We start from the raw sequence: 21,577 nt of genomic DNA on the forward strand, positions 1-21,577 counted from the left end.
CACACAACTCTTTTTTAACCACCCAGCCTTTTTTTTTTTTTGCCCCCTCCCTTCCCCTCCCTCCCCTTTGCCCTATCTAAATTTCCCCATTCCTCCCATGCTTCCCCCCACCCCCATTATGGAGCAGCATCCACAAATCAGAGAAAACATTCAACCTTTGGTTTTTAGGAATTGGCCTACTTCACTTAGCATGATATTCTCCAACTCCATCCATTTACCTGCAAATGCAATGATTTTTTTCTTTTAATTCTGAGTAAAATTCCATTGTGTATATATACCACATCTAGGTTGGTTCCACAATTTAGTTATTGTGAATTGTGGCTTCCTCACTGTGGTATGCTGTTTTTACATCCTTTGGGTATAAACCGAGGAGTGGGATAGCTGGGTCAAATGGTAATTCCATTCCCAGTTTTCCAGGGAATCTCCATACTGCTTTCCAGATTGGTTACTTCAATTTACAGTCCCACCAGCAATGTATGAGTATACCTTTTCTCCCACATCCTCACCAACACTTATTATTGTTTGTATTCTTAATAGCTGTCTTTCTGACTGGAGTGAAATGAAATCTTAGAGTAGTTTTGATTTGCATTTCTCTAATTGCTGGAGATGTTGAACATTTTTTACCATCCCTCCACCCCAATTGTGAATTAGCTTTTACATATCAGAGGAAATATTCAACTTTTGGCTTTTGTGACTGGTTTATTTCATTTAGCATGACAGACTGTAGATCCATCTATTTACTGGCAAGTGTTGTAAAGTCATTCTTTATGGCTAAGTAATACTCTATTGTGTATATACCACATTTTCTATAATCTTTTGAAGGGCACCTAAGTTGGCTTCATAGCTTAGTTATTGTGAATTGTTTGCTATAAACATTGATGTGGCTGTGTCAACTGTAGTATGCTGATTTTAACGCCTTTGGATATATACCGGGGAGTGGGATGACTAGGTCAAATGGTGGTTCCGTTCCAAGTTTTCTGAAGAATCCATACTGCTTTCCAGAGTGTTTGTACCACTTTGTCATCCCACCATAATGTATGAGTGTATCCCTTTCCCCATATCCTTACCAACTTTATTGTTATTTGTGTTCTTGATAATTGCTGTTTTGACTGGAGTGAGATGAAATTTCAGTGTTTGTTTATATTTGCATTTCTCTAATTGCTAAAGATGTTGAACATTTTCTTGCATATTTGTTGACTATATTTCTTCTTTTGAGAAGTTTCTGTTTAGTTCCTTTGCCCATTTATTGGTTGGGTTATTTGTTTATACTATAGAGCTTTAGTAACAAAAACAGCATAGTTATTAGCACCAAAACAGGCATGAAGGCCAATGGAATAGAATAGAAGAAACAGACAAACCCACATAAATACAGTTGTCTCATATTTGGCAAGGTGCCAGAAACATACATTGGAGAAAAGATATCCTTTTTAACAAATGGCACTGAAAAAAAACCTGGAAATCCATATATAGTAGAATGAAATTTAACCCCAATCTCTCACCTTGCACACTACTGAACTCAAAGTAGATCAAAGACTTAGGAATTAGACCAGAAACCCTGCTCCTGCTAAAAGAAAATGTAGACTCAGCACTCCAAATGTTGGTTCAGGAACTGAATTCCTTAACAACAAGACTCCTGATGTATGGGAGGTAAAACCAGAAATCATTAAAAAGCTTCTTCACAGCAAAGGAAACAATCAAAAGCATGAAGAGAGAACTTACAGAATGGGAGAAAATCTCAACTGCTCCTCAGATAGGGCATTTATATCCAGGATATACAAATAACTCAAAAAAACTTAACATCAAAAAACAAAACAAGGAGCTGGGATTGTGGCTCAGTGGTAGAGTGCTCGCCTAGTACGGGCGGGACCAGGGTTCGATCCTCAGCACCACATAAAAAAAAAATAAAACGCATTGTGTTGTGTCCATCTACACCAAAAAATAATATTAAAACAATAACAACAACAAAAACAACAACCCAATCAATCAATAGACAAAGAAACTAAATAGACTTTTTAATATTAGTAATTTGTGTCCTCTTTTTTTCTTAGTTACCCTGGCTAGACAATTACTGATTTTATTCATCTTTTCAAAGAACCACCTTCAGGTTTTGTTGATTTTTTTTTTTTCTTTGCTGAGTTCTTATATTCAATTTTATTGATTTCTGCTCGAATTTTTACTTCTTCTCTTTGGATTCAATTTGGTTTTCACTTTCTAGTGGAAGCTTAAATTACTGATTTTTATATCCTCAGTTGATAGATTACTGACTTCATATCTTTCTTTTTTAAAAAAAATATTAATAGCTCTTAATCTTCAGGTATTTACAGTTTACTTTTTTTCCCATGTGTGTGTTTTACTTCTAGTCAGTCCCTTCTGTTCTTTGTGTTATTATGGTCATTCATTTTACCTCTCTATATATTAAGAGCCCAATAATACATTATTATTATTTTGCTTACTTTGAAAGAACAATTGACCTTTTAAAATTTTAGTTTTGTTGGGGAGATATGCAGTTCTATAAATTTTAACACATGAATATTTGTGTATCCACAATTAGGCTGTAGAACATTTTTTCATTCTCCAAAAATTCCTTGATGCTTTTCCTTTATAAGTCACACCTTTGTCCCTCTCCCAGCCAGTCTCTTTTTCATCATTGCAATTTTCATATTTTTTGAGAATGTCATGTAAGTGGAATCATATGGCATACAACCTAATGAGGTTGGCTTCTTTATATATATTTAATTGTAGATAGACACAATGACTTTATTTATTTATTTATTTATTTTTATGTGGTGCCAAGGATTGAACCCAGTGCCTCACATGTTCTAAGCAAGCACTCTATCACTGATCTACAACCCCAGCCCTAGCTTTTTTTTTTTTTTAAATATTATTAGAGCACTATAATTTACATAGTATATGAGTTAATTTCATTTTGACAAAATCATACATGCAAGGAACTTGGTTTCAAATACTTTTTTTTAATGGTGTTGGGGCTTGAACTCAGGGCCTTGTACATGTGAGGCAAGCACTCTACCAACTGGGCTATATGCACAGCCCTAAGGAATTTGATTTCAATCCCAATATCCACACTCCACTTTTCCCAACCTTCCCTCCCCTTATTCTCCCTGTACTGTAGGAAGCTTTCTTTTTTCTACATATACATAAAGGTGATATTCCCTTTAGTACCTTTATATATCTTGTTGCATTCATTCCATTTTTCTTTCCCTTCCTTCCTCATTCTTCTACTTACTCCACTGATCTTCCCTATGTCTTTATGGTGTTCAATCCCTTTACCAACTGCCTTCTTTCCCTTGTCTTGCTCTAGCTCTGGCTTCTGCATATGAGAGAAAATATTTGACTCTTCATTTTCTGAGTATGGTTTGTTTCATTAAGCCTGTTTTTCCCCATTTCTATCCATTTACTGGTAAATATAATTATTTCATTCTTCTTTATGGCTGAGTAGAACTCCATTGTATATCTATACCACATTTTCTTAATCTATTCATTTATTGACAGGCATCTGGGTGATTCCATAGTTTGGCTGTTGTGAATTGTGCTGCTGTAAACATTAAAGTGGCTGTATTGCTATAGTAGGCTGATATTAGATCTTTTGGATAAATACCAAGAAGTGGGATAGCTGGGTCATGTGGTTGTACCATTCCTAGTTTTTTGCAAAATCCATACTGTTTTCCAGAGTAGTTGTCCTCATTTGCAGCCGATATTGTGGTATTTCCATTTTTGGCAATTATGAATAGAGCTTTTATTGATATTTATGTATAGGTTTTATATGAACATGAGTTTTCATTTCTCTTGGGTAAATACGCAGGAGTGGGGTTGTTGGATCATTTGGTAAGAAATGTTTAACATTTTAAGAAACAGACAAATGTTTTTCCAGAGGTGCTATATAGTTTTGCATTCAATGTATGATATTAATGCTCATATTCTTACCAGTGCTTGAAAGGATCAGTTCCTGTCTCTGTGTCTGTCCACCTCCCTTCCCCATCCTCTTGCTGGGGATTGAACACAGGGACACTTTACCATTGAGCTATATCAACAGCTTTTTAAAATTTTGAGTCAGGGTCTTGCTGTGTTGCCAAGACTGGCCTTCAATTTGTAATCCTTCCGCCTCAGCCTCTCAGCTAAGTAGATGGGATTATAGGAGTGCGACAGTATACCTGGCCAGTATCAGTATTTTTTTTATTTTAGCATTTTATTAGGTATGTGGTGTTATCTCATTGTGACATTAGTTTTCATTTCCATAATGAGTAATGATCTTGAACATCTATTCTTGTACTTGACATCTTTATCTATTTTCATAAAAATAACTTCACTTTTTTTTTTTTGCCTATTTTTAAATTGGCCTACTTCTTCCTGAGTTTTTAGATTCTTTATATATTTTGGATATTAGTCCTTTGTCAGGTATGTGATTTGTAAATATTCATAGTCCATAGCATGTCTTTAATTTTGTTAAATGTCTTTCGCTGAGAAAGTTTTAAATTTTTATTAAATTTATGAGTCTAGTTTATGAGTTTTTCATTTATAAATAATGCTTTTGAGGTCATGTCTAAGAACTCTACTTAAACTAAATCATGAAGATTTTCTTCTGTGTTTTCTTTTCTAAATATCTCAGTTTTTAGGTCTCCGATCCATTTTGAGGTAATTTTCATATAAGATGTTATATTTAGGCTGATGTTCATTTGTGGCTATAGCAAATGGTGTTCTAATACCATTTGTTGAAAGATTATTCTCCTTTCCTTCTATTGAATTGTTTTGCACCCTTCCCTAAAATTACTTGGCAATATTTGCATAGGGGTTTTTTTCTGACCTTAATTCTCTTCTATTGATCTGTGTTTTTCCTCTCACAATATCACACAGTCTTGAATAGTATAGCTTTTTAAGAAGATGTTTCTTTGCATTTACAAAGAAATATTTAGGATCAGATTTTCTGTATCTACAAAATGTCCTTGATGGGCATGTGCTTAAAATCCATAGGTGAATTGGTAGGAGAATTGACATTTTTACTGGGTTGAGTCTTTGAATCCATGACAGTATGTCTTCTTTTTTTTAGCTCCTTTTCTTTTATCAGCTTTTTGAAATTTTTAGAATTATTTGTCTTATGATATTTACACCTAAGTAAGTTAATTTCTTGTTATAAATGTTACTGTTTTTAAATTTTATTTTCAGCTTATATATTACTGGTATATTATAGTTAAGGTGTGTGTGTGTGTGTGTGCACGCGTGTGTATGTATATATGTCTGCCCTTGTATCCTTCAATCATTGAAAATACATTTATTAGTTCTTGGAGATTTTTTCCTTTTATAATTTTGAATTGATATAAGCAACAACATGGACACAAATAGATCTTCTAGCATCAAATTCAGTTTTCCTTTACATCAAGTTTTTATACTACAGTCTCTAAAACATTTAATACTTCATATTAACTATATGTCTGGAAATGATTGGTTATTGATTTCTTTTTTATGTTGAATAAAGAAGTAGAAATTATTCTTGTCAATTTTAATTTCATTTTATAAAACCGTGATAAAATTATATTAGTTTCTAAGGTAAGATAACATTTCCTGGTGAGGGTGTATATATACGCACACACATATACATACATAAGTATATAAGTAAGTGAATAGAAATGTTATGAGAAAAAATGTATCCAATTTAGGGAAAGTATTTATTATTACTATTTTTCTTCACATCAACATCTTGTCCCTCTTTACCACTATCTGTATTTTGTTCCTTTTGTTCCTTTCCTACAATCTATTTTAATTAGCGCTTTTCTTCATTTAGTTATTTCAGGTACCCTTGGAAGAGGAAGGACAGCGTGGTGGGCCTATCCTTGCACCAGAAGAGATTAAGACTATTTTTGGTAGCATCCCAGATATCTTTGATGTACACACTAAGATAAAGGTAAATTTGAATCCTTTAGGTTGGTAGTATTTCTTTTTTCTTTTTTTTGGGGATAGGGTGTATTATTGTGATCTTTTAGTTATCTTAATAAATTTTGTGTTGAAAACTTCTTATTACCTCATTTGTTTCTTTCTTTTTTTTTTTTTTTTTTTTTTTTTAAATAATTTTTATTTATTTTTATTGTTTAATTTTCGGTGGACACAACATCTTTGTGTGTATGTGGTGCTGAGGATCGAACCCGAGCCGCACGCATGCCAGGCGAGCGCGCTACCGCTTGAGCCACATCCCTAGCCCTCATTTGTTTCTTTCAATCGGTTGCCCCTTTGTTCTAGTGCCTTATTAATATTTGTTGTTTATCTTTTGATTTCAATTAATACTAAAAATAGGAGTTAAGGCTTTATGAAATCTTTTCTATAGAAATGTGATTCCTAGTACTAATTTTACTTTTTTACTGTCATTGTTCTTGGGTTATGTAGGTTTGTTTGAGTTTGAATATGTTTGAAAATAAATGAAGCTGTAAGGGACCTAGAGGTCATTAATTTATTTCTCTGTTTAGGCTGATAAATGCCCAAACCATATAAGACTAAGACAGTATTATTTTCTTCTTAAACATTTTCCTTTGGTGAAGAATTCCAGGATTTCCAGATGTCAGTCTGGAAATAGTAATTCGGGGGTAGATTTAGCTGAACTCTTTTTTGTTGTTGTTTGAGGGGAGGTTTCACTGTGCTGCCCAAGCTGGTCTCAAACTCCAGTGAGTAAGTTATCCTCCTACTTGGCTCCTTAGTACCTGGGAGTATAGGCATGCATCACCACTCCTGGAATGCTGAACTCTTAGTAACAATAGTTTATCTTTGTTTCTCTTATTTTTCCTATATGATAATTTGAGTGAAACTGATTAATGTTTTTTCTACATTCCAAATAAAGCATCAAACTGAATTATATAATGTTTTCAAACACATTAAATTGTTATTTCTTTTAGTGTACATTGTAAGCAAAAATATTAAAAGATTGTAAGTTAGTAGGAGTGCAGTTTATCAAATGCTTACATTTTATCAAAAATCCTTAGTCATATTTCAGTTATTGTCTAGATCTAAAGGGAACCACATTCCCAACCTTTTTTTTTTTTTTTATTTTAATTTTGAGACAGGCTCTCACTAAGTTGCTAATTCTGGCCTTTAACTTGCAATTCTCCCATGTCAGCTTTCCGAGTTGGTGGGATTGTAGACATGCCACTGTGCCTGGCTCATTTTTTTTCTTTTAAATATAGCCAGCCATTTACTGAATTTTTCCCACATTTGTAGTGCAAGAAGTTGATATTATTGTTGTCCACATCTTATACACGTGAGACTGCTATATCCAGAGATTTAATAATTTTCCAAAGTTAATCATTTGATAAACATTAGATCCAGTATTTGAATTCTTGTTTGTCTAATACTACACTGGCACTTGGTATGTGTATCTATATCTATATATCCATTCTGTAGTCTTCCATGCTTTAAAAAAGATACCATAAGATACACTGGCAGAACTATAAGTATTTTCTGTTTTATATCTCAGTTTTCTATGTTCCCTTCTTTATATTAAATATTTATGTAGGAAAATAAAGCTAATTATAACTTATTGAGCACTACTGTCTGTTTGGGATTCTTCTAGATGCTGTACAAATATTAACTCATTTAATTGTCTAAGAGGTAGGAATGATTGCTATCCTCATTTTTCAGAGTAGGAAATTAAGTTACATAGAGGTTAAGAAACTGGTCTAAGAGCACAAGACTAATAAGCCCTAGCGGCAGTATGTAAACCTTGGTAGTTGTCGCAGTATCCACTACATTGTATGGCCCCAAGGCTAGACATATATATAATATTTTTCTTTTTTCTTTCAAGTGCAGCTTTGAGTAGATAAGCTTTCCTAGTTCTTATGTCAAAGTTTTCTTACTTTGAGTTCACTTTTATGCCTTGAAAGCTATTTTATCCCTTCTTAAGTTTCTGAATGTGCTAATATAAGACAATGGTTTATTATTTGGATTCAGAATCCCTTTTTGTTTGTAAAAATCAAGAAACTTGTTTTGTTGTTCTGGGGATGAGACTAAGGATCTTATGTAGACAAGACAAGTTCTGTGTTACGGAACTACATCCCTAGCCCTGTGTGGATTTTATCTATTGGGATTAACTCTACTCAAAATTAAAAAAAAAAAAAAAAGAAAATTAAACTAGGTGCAACAATTTTTGATGGCTTTATTTATGTATCATTATACATGTCTTTAAATTCACCTATTTAAAAGGTGCATTCTAATTGTTTTAGTAACTTTGCCAAATGGTGTAAATATCATCATAAATCTCTTTTGAAATATTTTGATTCTCTACCCCAATAAGATCTTTTATCCCCATTTATTGTTAATCCCCATCACTAGCCACAGCCAACCATTAAGCTATGAATTTGTCTTTTCTTAGATATTTCATGTAAATGCATTTATATAGTTTATGACCTCTTAGGTCTTGCTCCTGCTTATCATGTTTTTCAGGTTTGTATATGATGTTCATGTTAGTTTATTTCATTTTATGACAAAAGAATGTTTCATTATATTCATCATAACATATATTTTTTTTAAATTATTTACCAGTTAATGCACATTTATGTTATTTCCAAGTTTGGGTGATTATGAATAATATTACTGGGATCATTGTTTGCAAATCTGAGAAGATACTTAGAAGGAGAATTACTGGGTAATTTTATATTTAAGATTGTGAGAAATTGCCAGGATTTTCCATTATTTTTGTTTTCATTCCTTTAATTTTCCACATTCTCATCAATACTTAGTATTATCTTTATTTTATTTTTCTAAATTAGAACAATCCTAGTAGTGAAGTGGAATCTCTTACGGTTGTAATTGGCATTTCCTTAGTGATTAATGGCATTGAATACCATTTCAGCATGCCTTACTAGCAATTTGAATATCATCTTTGGTGAAATATCTGCTTAGATCTGTTGCCCATTCATTGGGTTATTTTTCCTCTTAATGAGTTGTAAGCATGTGTAAATTCTGGATATAAGTTCTTTTAAAGTACAAAAGTTTTAAATTTTGAAGTTGTTCCTAATCCAAGATTTTAAATATATCCTCTTATATTTTCTTCTAAAAGTTGTTTACTAAAAGTTGGTGAGGGCTTATAGTTTGTCTTTTTTTAATGCAGGATACCTAATTTTAAAATATATTAATTCATTTAAAATAATAATAATAGATTATCTGGTTACATAAATAATATATTCTTTATGAAAATCAATTTTCAAGGAATTGATTATTGAGAAGAGTGGTGATGTTTTACATTGTTTGTATTTTATTTACTATTTGGCTTTAAACAAAGATGAGTTATATTTCCTCTGCATTCATTCAGTCTGTTGGAATATCACATATCATGTAGCTTCTAGAAAACTGTATACTTGTAAGAGAATGTGAGTGAAGTAGTCGAATAATGCCTTAATATTACTAAATGAAAATAGTTTTAATCTCATGATCCCACTGAAAGTGTTTCCTAGGGTTGTTTTTTTTTGTTGTTGTTGTTTGTGGTGGGAGGGGTACCTGGGATATAACTCTGGGGCACTCGCCACTGAGCCACATCCCCAGCCCTATTTTGTACTTTTACGTAGAGACAGAGTCTCACTGAGTTCTTAGCCCCTTGTTTTTGCTGAGGCTGGCTTTGAACTTGTGATCCTCTTGTCTTAGCCTCCTTAGCCACTGGGATTATAGGCATGCACCACTGACTCCTTTGGATGACATGTGGAGAACTGCTGGTAGAAGAGTCTCTTGATTGATTTTTACTTTAAAATCACTTAGAATTTTAATTTAGATAATGTCATTTCTTGGCATTTCATTTAATCGTTTAATTTGTTTTATTATCTTATAAAGCTTTAGAATATTTTCTAAAATTTTCAAGAATGTAACATTTTAGAATTAGTGTGAGGAATTTTGTAGACTAGAGATTAGCAAACTGTGGTTCATGAACCAACTCCAGCCTGATCGTTTTTTTAATAAAGGAAGTCTTATTAGCACATAGCCACGTTCATTTGTTTGAATATTGTATATGGCTGCTTTTACTCTATAGAGCTGAAGAGTTGTGACAGAAACCATAGGGCCTGCAAGCCTTAAAATATTTACCATCTGGACGGGAAAAGGGAAGTACAGTGAAATGAATCTGACCTAACTTTCCTGGGTACATGTATGAATATACCAAAGTGAATCTTACCTTCATGTGTATATTCACAAGGCACTAATTAAAAACAAACAAAGAAACAACAACAAAAAAGAAAACCCAAACTTTTAAATAAATAGCAGGAAAATCAGTAGAGTAGAAGAAAGGGAAAAAGGAAATAGTACTGAATTAGAGCAAATTATATTCCATCCTTATGTAATTATTTAAAAATGAACCCTAATATGATGTATAATTAAAAGGATCTAAAAAAATAAATAAAATATTTATCATCTGACCCCGTCAGTAAAATTTGTTTTGTTTTGTTTTTTTGGTTGTCCTTGTGGTTTGAACCAAGGGCTTGCACATGGTAGGCAAGTACTCTATTACTGAACTACATGTCCAGATTTTTAAAAATTCTATTTTGAGACATGCTTGCTAAATTGTCCAGGTTGGCCCCAAGCTTGAGATCTTCCTACCTCAGTCACCTGAGTCTCTGGGATTATAGGCATGTTAACCTTATGTGTCAATTTATATTAAATAACATGCTTTAGCAGCAGGATTAAATGTAGTTTTCTAATTAATAGCACCACCAGTTAGCTTTATAGTTAATAAGAAAAGATTGAATGTGATAACATTTTGAGAAGTTAGGTTTTGTCTTATTGACTGATACTATTTATATTTTCTTAATTATTTTTCAAAGGATGTTTTCTTTGTAGACAAAAAATTCCTTATTGAGGAGAAGAACAAAGTATGAACTATTTTTATACATTAAGTTAAAACATTTTTTGGAGTGTTTTTTCCCAATAAGGAGGTGTCAAGCTTGATTTTAAATGTTCCAATTTGTGCTATTTCAGGATGATCTTGAAGACCTTATAATTAATTGGGATGAGAGCAAAAGCATTGGTGATATCTTTCTTAAATATGTAAGTAGTTTCTTCCTTTTTAAAAATTTTCAGATTGAAGTATTATCAGGGACTGGCAAAGAGGGAAATTTACTTTTTGAAATGTGGCATGTTTTAAAACTTTGACATGATTGTTTCTTAAATATATCGGAATTTTTCTTGACTTCTAACATGTTTTCTATGTATGACTTAACACACGATCATTGTTAGAACCCTACTTGTTGCACTGCACTAGATTTTACTTTGTTATTTGCTCTTTCTAATGGTCACAGATTCATGAGTTTTTGAAAACGTTAAATTTTTATTATTTTTTTCTTAGTTGGTGTCACTTTTGTTTGTCATTATGTTTATTTCTGTTTAAAGGTTTCTAATGAATTGCTTCTTTATTAGAGTAAGAACTCCCTAGGTTGTTTATAAAATTAAAATAATTTTGGTGAGGTGCTGTGAATAGGATTTACTGTATAATTTTTTTTTTTAAATTTCTTTGAATAGGAATTGTAAGTCAGTGCCTTGAGTACTGGCACATGTACTTCTGTTTTCTAAGGCCTCTCTTTAACTTCCTTCCTTAGCGTATAGTCTCTTAAAAGTTTTTTTAGAATTTTTTTTAGTTTCAGTTGGACACAATACCTTTATTTTATTTATTTATTTTTATGTGGTGCTGAGGGTTGAACCCAGTGCCTCGCGCATGCTCGGTGAGCACTCTACTGCTGAGCCACAACCTCAGCCCCTCTTAGAAGTTTTTTTCCTGGTTGATTAAGAATCCACATATGCAAATCATTACCATGTATCTTTTTGATACCTATTTGTGTCAGGATAGTTTTCCTTTTCTCATTTGCATTTTTGGGTAATATAGTTGATATTTTAATGGTGGTTTGGAATCTTCAATAAATAATATAGCATGCTTTTAGATTTTCTGTAGATCAATTCTATTTTTTTCACATATTCTAAAAATTTGTGAAGTCTTAAAGTTTTCTTTGTTATATTTGTGTAAGTATGATAAGATTTAACATACTTTTGCTTCTGTTTGGTTTTCAAGTTTCTAAAACTATAAGTTAATGTACTGTATTTAGCAATTAACTCTCTTTACTGGGAAGTTTAGAAGATGAATTTTTGTATTTAATTTGTGAAGAAACTTACTTGAAGAAACTTACTTTAAACACTTTCCCTTTACATTCAAGATGTCAGACTGTGACTGGATTATTTGACCTTAAGTTTCATTGTCTAAAAGTGATATGCATAACAAATTAATGATTCTTTTCCCTTGTTTCTAGTCAAAAGATTTGGTAAAAACCTACCCTCCCTTTGTAAACTTCTTTGAAATGAGCAAGGATACTATTATTAAATGTGAAAAACAGAAACCCAGATTTCATGCATTTCTCAAGGTAATTTTTATATCTTTCAAATAAAAATCAGAATCATTTCTGAAGGAATTCATTAAATTATAATTTAAGTAAAATTACCTACATATAAGAGCACTCTAATATTGTCTGTTAATTTTAGTTGTACGTATAAGTGACAAATATTTTTTGTTTCAGAAGATTTGATATATTAAGTAGTAGAGCACAAAAGGCAAATGAGCAAATGAAGATGTTGTATATGGCTATTTAAAAAGAAAAAAATTATACTTGTTTTAACTCTCAAAATACCTAGCGATTTTCCAGTGAGACTTCATTTTGCCTTTAATGGTTGCCTTTCCTCACCTGTGCCTTATATGTTTATCTAATGTACCAGCATACTTAATATTTTAAAACTTTTTTTTTTGTTGTTTAAAATCTAGATGTAAGAGAAAATTAAGATGGGATATATAGAGGATTATAGAGGAACTCACTTCCTTAAAATATGTTAACTTTGATGGCCAAGAGGAAATTTCAGGTCCTGGAAGATTATTATCCACAGTGATTTGCCAGAGATCCCATGTCTTCTCCATTAGGTCTTATCAGGGACAATTATGATCAGATGTAATCTAATAAATGTAAGATGTCTAATCGTTGAAGAAAACTTAATGAATAAATTAATTCCTTTCAGATAAATCAAGCTAAACCAGAATGTGGACGGCAAAGCCTTGTTGAACTTCTCATTCGACCAGTACAGAGGTTACCCAGTGTTGCATTACTTTTAAATGGTACTTGTCTGGACTGTATTCAGATTACTTCATGTATTTTCATGGAACTGATTTTTCTAAAACAGTTGAATTCTTCTTTTCAGATTTTCTTATACTTGAGAATTAAAGTTTATATATCTTTTATATAGAAAACATCTTTATGGATAACTTTAAAAAGCACTTGCAAATATTAGGAAGATACTATATCTCAGGAGCTCACAGGCTAGCAAGGAAGACAGATAAATGAATAATCATAATACAATGAGAGGAAAGGATAACAATAGAGAAAAAACAAAACAAAAAAATTACAGATGCTATAAAAGTTAAGTTTAGTACCTGAAATACTTTATTTGTTCTGAAATTACTTATGTTGAGTAATATTTTATCCTTTTTCTTTCCACTTAAAAATCTTCTTATATTTCATGGTGTGTCACTAATTCAAAATTAATTTATATTTAAGTACCACAAAATTCACCCACAAAATTAAAAGGCAAGGGATGATACATATGTCCCAAATTTTTAGTTAAATTCCTTATGTTATGGTCTTATACTTTCTTATTTTTCCTTAGATTGTTCAAAGCTGTATCTATTTATTTTAGAACTATAGATATCAGTAGAAGAAAGTTGGACATCAAAGATTTTTTATGAATAAATTTTACTTTTGGTTAAAAAAAAAAGTATGTATATGAATGTGGGTGTGAGGGTGTATACATATATATATTTTATTCTTCTACATTCAGCAGACTAAAGTAGTGAGTAGTTTTAGGACAGTGCCAGTTTTTATTACTGTTTTGGTTTTATTTTTTATTTTTTGGGCTTATAAAATTTTTTTTCCCCATTTTTTAATTGATATGTTATAGTTGTACATAATGGTGGAATTTGTTATTATATAATCATACATGTACACAATATAACAGTATAATTTAGCTAATATCATTCCCCAGTATTTCCCTTTTATTACATTAAAAAAAATTAAAATGTAAGGCTAAATTACAAATAAAAAATTTGCAATAAAGAATTTTGATTCCTAAGCTTATAGTAATATGTACAGCAGAGAAGGAGGCTGATTTTTGTGACTGTTTAATCTGTGTTTTTTTCTGTAAAATGTTTTGGTTAGTAAGAGGTAAAGTACTAATTGTAAAAAGTTGATTTTTGTTTTCATTGTGATTATCTAATGTATTTGAGAATTACCAGCTTATAAAATTCCCCCCCTCTTTAAAACCTATCCTATTTTACAAATTATAATGTCAGTATATAAACAAACCTTCAAGTTTCTCAAGCTGTGATTTTTTTCCGTTTGCATATCTCAATTTTATTGCATTAAGTACTTGTAGAAATTTATCAAATGTTGTCATGACTAAAATGAATGTGATCTGTAAGCCTTTTGTCTTATTAGTCCACATAAAAGATTGGGTGGACATGGTATGAGACTGAACATAGATGTGGTAAGAATGTGCCAAGGATGGCACAAGGAACACAATAAGCAACCTGGATAAAAAGAGTCAATGTGTATGAACTTCTACTAGGAGTCCCCAAGTGTTACTAGAAGGGAAGTATGAACTTCTACTAGGAGTCCCCAAGTGTTACTAGAAGGGAATTGAGACAGTTCAATAAGAAAATCAGTGTGACATTTTCTAAAAATTTAGTCAATAAAAAAGTATGGATACCTGATTGTGAAGTGTAAAAGAAAAAGCTTGTTAGGGAATATTGCTTAAAACTTTTTTTTTTTTTAAGTGAAGGGTAGATGTTATTTTTAAAAACAATCAGGCTATATCAAGATTGACCACATTTTTAAGTCTTGGATCGGAAACCATTGAATTTTTTAAAATTATGAAACAGCCATTTTATTTTTATAGATCTTAAGAAACATACAGCTGATGAAAATCCTGACAAAAGCACTTTAGAAAAAGCTATTGGATCACTTAAAGAAGTAATGACGTAAGTGCATTGTTTTAGTTTTTTATTCTTTAGATTTAGAATGGAATTGATATGTTAGTCATAAATAGAAGAGTATCAATAGCAACTTTTTATAAAATAATATCTAACTTATTGTTATTATTTTTTGGTACCAAGGATTTGAACTCAGGGGTACTTGGCCACTGAGCCACATCCCCAGCCCTATTTTGTATTTTATTTAGAGACAGGGTCTCACTGAATTGCTTAGCACCTTTTTCTGAGGCTGTCTTTGAACTCAAGATCCTCTTGCCTCAGCCTCCCAAGCCCTGGGATAAATTAGTTTTTAATAGTGTGCTGCACATTAAAATGACAAGAAGAGACTGAGGATGTAGCCTAGGATAGAGTGCTTGTCTAGCATGTGCAAGGCCCTGGGTTCAACCCTGAGAACTGCAAAAAAAAAAAAAAATAATAATAATAATTAAAAAAATAAAAAGATGAGGCAAATACATTTATTAATCAAAACATTTGTTTCTGAAATTAAATTATTATGTGTAGACAGAATAACGGTTTAGAAACTTAAAAATGTTATAAATGCTCAAATAGACATTTTCTTCAGTTATGTTATAGCATGTTGTTGTTTTCTTACTAATGTGAACTATCTAAATACTAACAGAAATTTGACCAGGTAAATTAAAAACAAAACAAAAAAAAGGTTTATAATATTTCTATATTCTTTCTTTCTTACCTAGAATTTTATGGAATTAAATTGCTAGTACCATATTGATTAGAGATGTATTACAAGTCCAAACTCAATGAAATTGACTTGAGAGGCTTGATCGTTAAACTGAGGCTGTTGACTATAGGTCTAATTTGGAAAACAGGTCTGATGAGAAATGATCTTTTCTATTAGGATTATAGTGGAAGATTCTTGCCATTACCTGTTTTACCTCATGAAATTCACTTAAACTCTTTGAACTTTATACATGAATGTATTTAATATTTGATTGAATGATTCCTGTGAATGCATGAGGTTCTTATCTATGACATCATTTATTAGAATATTTGCAAAGGAGGGTTGGGGATATACCTCAGTGGTAGGGTGCCTGTTTAGCATGCATGAGACCCTGGGTTAATCTCTATTACTGAAATGGAAAGAAAGTAAAGAAAAAAAAGAAAAGAAACACTTGCAAAGGAGCTCTTAGAAAGAAACTTTACTAGCTCTAGAGAGAAAATCCAGTTGGAACTCTTTATTATTCACTTATGTGAGAGATTAATCATCAAATTAGCTAATACCAGCTTCTGTTGCTGATGAAAGGGTTATGGAGTTACATTTTTTATTTTATTTTATCCTTGTGGTGTTTTTAACGTTTTCACCTGCCAGCCTTTATACATTTTTGGGTTTTATTTTTAATTTTTTTTCCTACTTTTGATTTGTTATCCTGAAATCGGGATAACACTTTTGAGGCTATGATGATGATAATTCTCTCTTTTTCTCAACAAATTTAAAATAATATACTATTATTTGCTTTGGTCTTTTCAATAAGCTTCATGAAATGGGCAGTTACTGTTTATTTATTTTTATAAAAGAGAAAAGCTGTGAGGTTGTTACTTGCCCAATTTGCCTGTTTAATGTGTAGAATACTCTATTAACTTATGCTATTTGTTATTTATGTATAATATATTTTGGCAAACAGACTATAAAGTAATAAGTTACTATTAATAATAGGTATTGTAGTAGTGAGTAAACCAATCATTTGTCTAGTGGCCTCCTTTACAATAGTGTTAAGGTGACTGTTAACAGATAAACTGAATCAATAAGACAAATAATTAAAGATTTCTTTTCCTTTTAACATTTTTTTGAGCTTCCTGAGAATTTACGAATATTTTCAATGTATTCTTAAGTGCCTTGCTCATAGGTTTTCAATTAATGTTGAATTATAGGAGATATTTTAGTGTTGATTTGTAATGTTGATTTATAAACCTATTGGAATTTGACTGGATCTAGATAGATCTAGATTCTTGAACATCTAGTCTAACATGTAAATGCTTATGATGATTTATTGAAACCACCATAATCTGTCAGGTTAAGCAAATAACGAGTCAGCACAATTCACTAATCCTTGCCATTTAAGTAAACCCAAAACACTTGCTAAAATTCAATTCTGACAACATTAGTAACATATGCTTTGCTTATAATAGACTTTTTGAGTGTGTATGTGTGTGTGTGTGTGTGTGCACCGTTACTGGAAGTACTGCAATACCAGGTCGATGCGTGGAGTGGATGGAGCAAGCTACTATTCCATCTCCCTGCTCCAAAAATCCATTTAATATATTGTCCTTGGATAGAGGACGTATCAGATATTAAACTGATAAGAACAGATACTACATTTGATCTTAGCCAAAAGGCCAAGAAGTGATTATTATGAATAGATTTTGTTATAAGTTTCTAATAACTTCAGTATGCTTTTTCTCCCCTCAAATTATATGTTTAAAATGTAGTTTGATTAATTTTGGCATACATACACTCCTATGAAACCATCACCACAATTCAGGAAATTTTTTATCACTCCCTAAATTTACTCATGCCCCTTGGTAATAGATGCCTTGGTAGTGGTTCCACTTCTTTTGCCTCTGCCTACTCCACATATTCCAAGGCAACCATTACTCTTCTCTCTCTTCCTATAATACACATTTTCCAGGATTTTATCTAAACCAAATCACATGGTTTATTCTCTTTTGCATGTTTTTCCCCTTCAGTATAAGTATCTTGAGATTCGTATTTATTCTTTTTTTATTTTTTAAAATACATGATAGCTGAATGTATTACAATTCTTATTACACATATAGAGCACAATTTTTCATATCTTTGTATAAAATATGTTCGTGCCAATTCATGTCTTTATACATGTACTTTTTTTTTGCATTACAATTCTTATTACACATATATACCACAATTTTTCATATCTCTGTTTGTATATAAAGTAGGTTGACACCTAATTCGTGTCTTTATACATGTACTTTGGATAATGATGTCCATCACATTCCACCATCCTTGCTAATCCCCTGCCTCCTCCCTTTCCGTCCCTCCCCTCTTCCCTATCTAGAATTCATCTATTCATCCCATGTTCCCCCTCCCTACTCCACTATGAGTCATCCTTCTTACATCAGAGAAAACATTGGGCATTTGTTTTTTTGGGATTGGATAACTTCACTTAGCATTATCTTCTCCAATGCCATCCATTTACCTGCAAATTGTCTTTTATTGCTGAGTAAAATTCCATTGTGTATATATGCCACATTTTTTTTTATCCATTCATCCTCTGAAGGGCATCTAGGTTGGCTCCACAGTTTAGCTATTGTGAATTGTGCTGCTATAAACATTGATGTGGCTGTGTCCCTATAGTATGCTGTTTTTAAATCCTTTGGGTATAGTCCAAGGAGAAGGGATAGCTGGGTCAAATGGTGGTTTCATTCCCAGACTTCCAAGGAATCTCCACACTGCTTTCCATATTGGCTGCACCAATTTGCTGTCCCACCAGCAATGTATGAGTGTACCATTTTTCTCACATCCTTGCCAACACTTATTGTTGTTTGTCTTCATAATAGCTGACATTCTGACTGGAGTGAGATGATATCTTAGAGTAGTTTTGATTTGCATTTCTCTGATTGCTAGAGATGATGAGCATTTTTTCATATATTTGTTGATTGATTGTATATTCTCTTCGAGAAGTGTCTGTTCAGGTCCTTGGCCCATTTGTTGATTGGGTTATTTGTGTTTTTGGTGCTTAGCTTTTTGAGTTCTTTCTGTACCCTAGAGATTAGTGCTCTATCTGATATGTGAGGAGTAAAGATTTGCTCCCAGGATGTAGGCTCTCTGTTCACCTCACAGATTGTTTCTTTTGCTGAGAAAAAACTTTTTAGTTTGATTCCATCCTATTTATTGATTCTTGGTTTTAATTCTTGCGCTATAGGAGTCCTATTAAGGAAGTTGAGGCCTAATCCCACATGATGAAGATTAGGGCCTACTTTTTCTTCGATTAGACGCAGAGTCTCTGGTTTAATTCCTAGGTCCTTGATTCATTTTGAGTTAAGTTTTGTGCATGGTGAGAGATAGGGGTTTAATTTCATTTTGTTACATATGGATTTCCAGTTTTCCCAGCACCATTTGTTGAAAATGCTGTCTTTTCTCCAGTGCATGTTTTTGACACCTTTGTCTAATATAAGATAATTGTAATTTTGTGGGATAGTTTCTGTGTCCTCTATTCTGTACCATTGGTTTACCAGTGTGTTTTGGTTCTAATACATGCTGTTTTTGTTATTATTGCTCTGTAGTATAGTTTAAGGTCTGGAATAGCGACGCCAACTGCTTCACTCCTCCAGCTAAGGATTGCTTTAGCTATTCTGGGTCTCTTATTTTTCCAGATGATTTCATGGTTGCTTTTTCTATTTCTATGAGGAATGCCATTGGGATTTTGATCGGAATTGCATTAAATCTGTATAGTGCTTTTGGAAGTATGGTCATTTTGATAATATTAATTCTGCCTATCCCAGAGCAGGGTCGATCTTTCCATCTTCTAAGGTCTTCTTTGATTTCTCTCTTTAGGGTTCTGTAGTTTTCATTGTATAGATCTTTCACCTCTTTTGTTAAGTTGATTCCCAAGTATCTTATTTATTTATTTATTTTTTGAGGTTATTGTGAATGGGGTAGTTTTCTTCATTTCCTTCTCAGAGGCATTGTCACGGATATACATAAATGCCTTTAATTTAATGGGTGTTGATTTTATATCCTGCTACTTTGCTGAATTCATTTAGTAGTTCTAGAAGTCTTCTGATGGAGTTTTTTGGGTCTTCTAGGTATAGAATTATATTGCCAGCAAATAGTGCTAATTTAAGTTCTTCTTTCCTATACATATCCCTTTGATTTCTTTCATCTGTCTAATTGCTCTGGCCAGTGTTTCAAGAACTATATTGAATGGAAGTGGTGTAAGAGGGCATCCTGTCTTGTTCCAGTTTTTAGAGGGAATGCCTTCAATTTTTCTCTGTCTAGAATGATGTTGACCTGAGGCTTAGTGTAGATAGCCTTTACAATGTTGAGATATGTTCCTGTTATCCCTAGTTTTTCTAGTGTTTTGAACATAAAGGGGTGCTGTATTTTGTCAAATGCTTTTTCTGCATCTATTGAGATAATCATATGATTCTTATGTTTAAGTCTACTGATGTGATGAATTACATTTATTGATTTCTGTATGTTGAACCGACCTTGCATCCCTGGGATGAATCCCACTTCATCATGGTGCACAATCTTTTTGATCACCTGTGAACAAATTCTTGTTATTAAAACATTTACAGTTTAGTCTCAATGTTCAGAAATGTTGGACTCAATTATTATTTAAAATATAATCAGTAGTTTCATAAAAAGGTTTACAGTTTCTGGCAGTGGACAATGAACTGGGGCTCAGGTGTAGGACGGTATGTTGAAGGGAGAAGATGTGAGGGTATATAGTTAATATATCTTAGGAAATGTGAAGGAGAAATCTAATGAAGAGGATTTGTAGCAGGAGAATAGGTAGGAGGTAATTTGGGGTAGACAATTATGAGGGAGGACAGTAGAGTACATAAAACAGATACACATGTTTTTAGAAAAACACAGGATGTTAAGATAGTATAATATGGAGGGTGAAGGAAGAAGAAAGAGTAAAAAAAGGGAAAGAAAGAAAGAAAGAAAAAGAAAGGAAAAAAGAAAAAAAGAAGAAGAAAGGGCTTATGTAATTCCTCTATATTATATTATTCAGGTGACTTAGTCCTCAAAGTCCTATTTCATGCAAAGTTCTTGGTTTTACATATGTTGGGGATGTGAGGGCCAGAGATTAGAAGGGTAGAAGAGAAAGAAGAAGAGAAAAAAAATACTCTCAGAGATCCGTTTCTTTCTATTATCCAGTAGGTGGGGTTGTCTCATCCAGTTGGTGTCTAGGTAACCAGGGTGTGAAGACTGGACCTGGTGTGGAGCATCTGGAAGTGGGGAGTACCGACTACCAGTCCCAGCCGAGAAATAGTGCCTCACGGGTCCTTTTTTTTTTTTTTGTGACCACTTGTCTGACTTGAGCCCCGGGTATCATCTCCCTCTCTTGCCTGGAAATTTCCAAGATCCTGGTCTCTCTGTTATGCTCTAGACTTTAGTCTTCTCCCCTCTCTTACTTATCAGGTCCCAACTGCAGGACCTCTCACCCCTAGGCTCACACCAGGTGGGCGGTGCCCTGTTTGCATTGTGCTCCTGTCCAACTGAGAGCTGTTCTTGTATTGGGTGGTCACTGTGCCAAGTTAACACCATTGGGAAGGGGAGAGGAATTGGAAATCAATGCTCAAATGGCCATCTGATCTGATAGCCATGCCCACCACAAAATGGCGAGGAAGGGTTTTCCAAGATGGAGTCAAGCTGGGGTGTCTAGTGATGTTGGGGGAGCTGGGTGATGGCCTTGTGCTGTGGATAGGTAGCAGCCTAGTGACCTGCGCAGGAGCCGCGTGTAGTCTGGAGTTCTGCAGAGGTACTGATAGTACTTATTCTTATATCAGTCGTTTGTT

The 21,577-nt window shown here is 32.9% G+C and overlaps 1 protein-coding gene and 1 non-coding gene across 5 annotated transcripts in view; one reads left to right on the forward strand and one right to left on the reverse strand.

Annotated features, from left to right (window-relative positions):
• The window catches only part of Ect2 (epithelial cell transforming 2), a 79,411-nt gene that overhangs the window by 30,102 nt on the left and 27,732 nt on the right, over positions 1 to 21,577 (forward strand). For all 4 annotated transcript variants that reach the window (XM_046422971.2, XM_046422973.2, XM_058572279.1 and 1 more), the window contains 5 exons: positions 5,795 to 5,914; positions 10,954 to 11,022; positions 12,273 to 12,383; positions 13,027 to 13,123; positions 14,959 to 15,040. In XM_046422971.2, coding sequence (XP_046278927.1) covers positions 5,795 to 5,914; positions 10,954 to 11,022; positions 12,273 to 12,383; positions 13,027 to 13,123; positions 14,959 to 15,040 — 479 coding nt within the window. The remainder of the gene's footprint in view (positions 1 to 5,794; positions 5,915 to 10,953; positions 11,023 to 12,272; positions 12,384 to 13,026; positions 13,124 to 14,958; positions 15,041 to 21,577) is intronic.
• On the reverse strand, positions 17,226 to 17,416 carry LOC124078241 (U2 spliceosomal RNA). The gene has a single exon (XR_006846854.1). It is a non-coding gene; the product is annotated as a U2 spliceosomal RNA (small nuclear RNA).

This window comes from Marmota monax, unplaced genomic scaffold, assembly GCF_021218885.2.
Source record: "Marmota monax isolate L192 unplaced genomic scaffold, Marmota_monax_Labrador192_F-V1.1 WCK01_AAM20220418_F8-fsc00110, whole genome shotgun sequence".
Classification (NCBI taxonomy): domain Eukaryota; kingdom Metazoa; phylum Chordata; class Mammalia; order Rodentia; family Sciuridae; genus Marmota; species Marmota monax.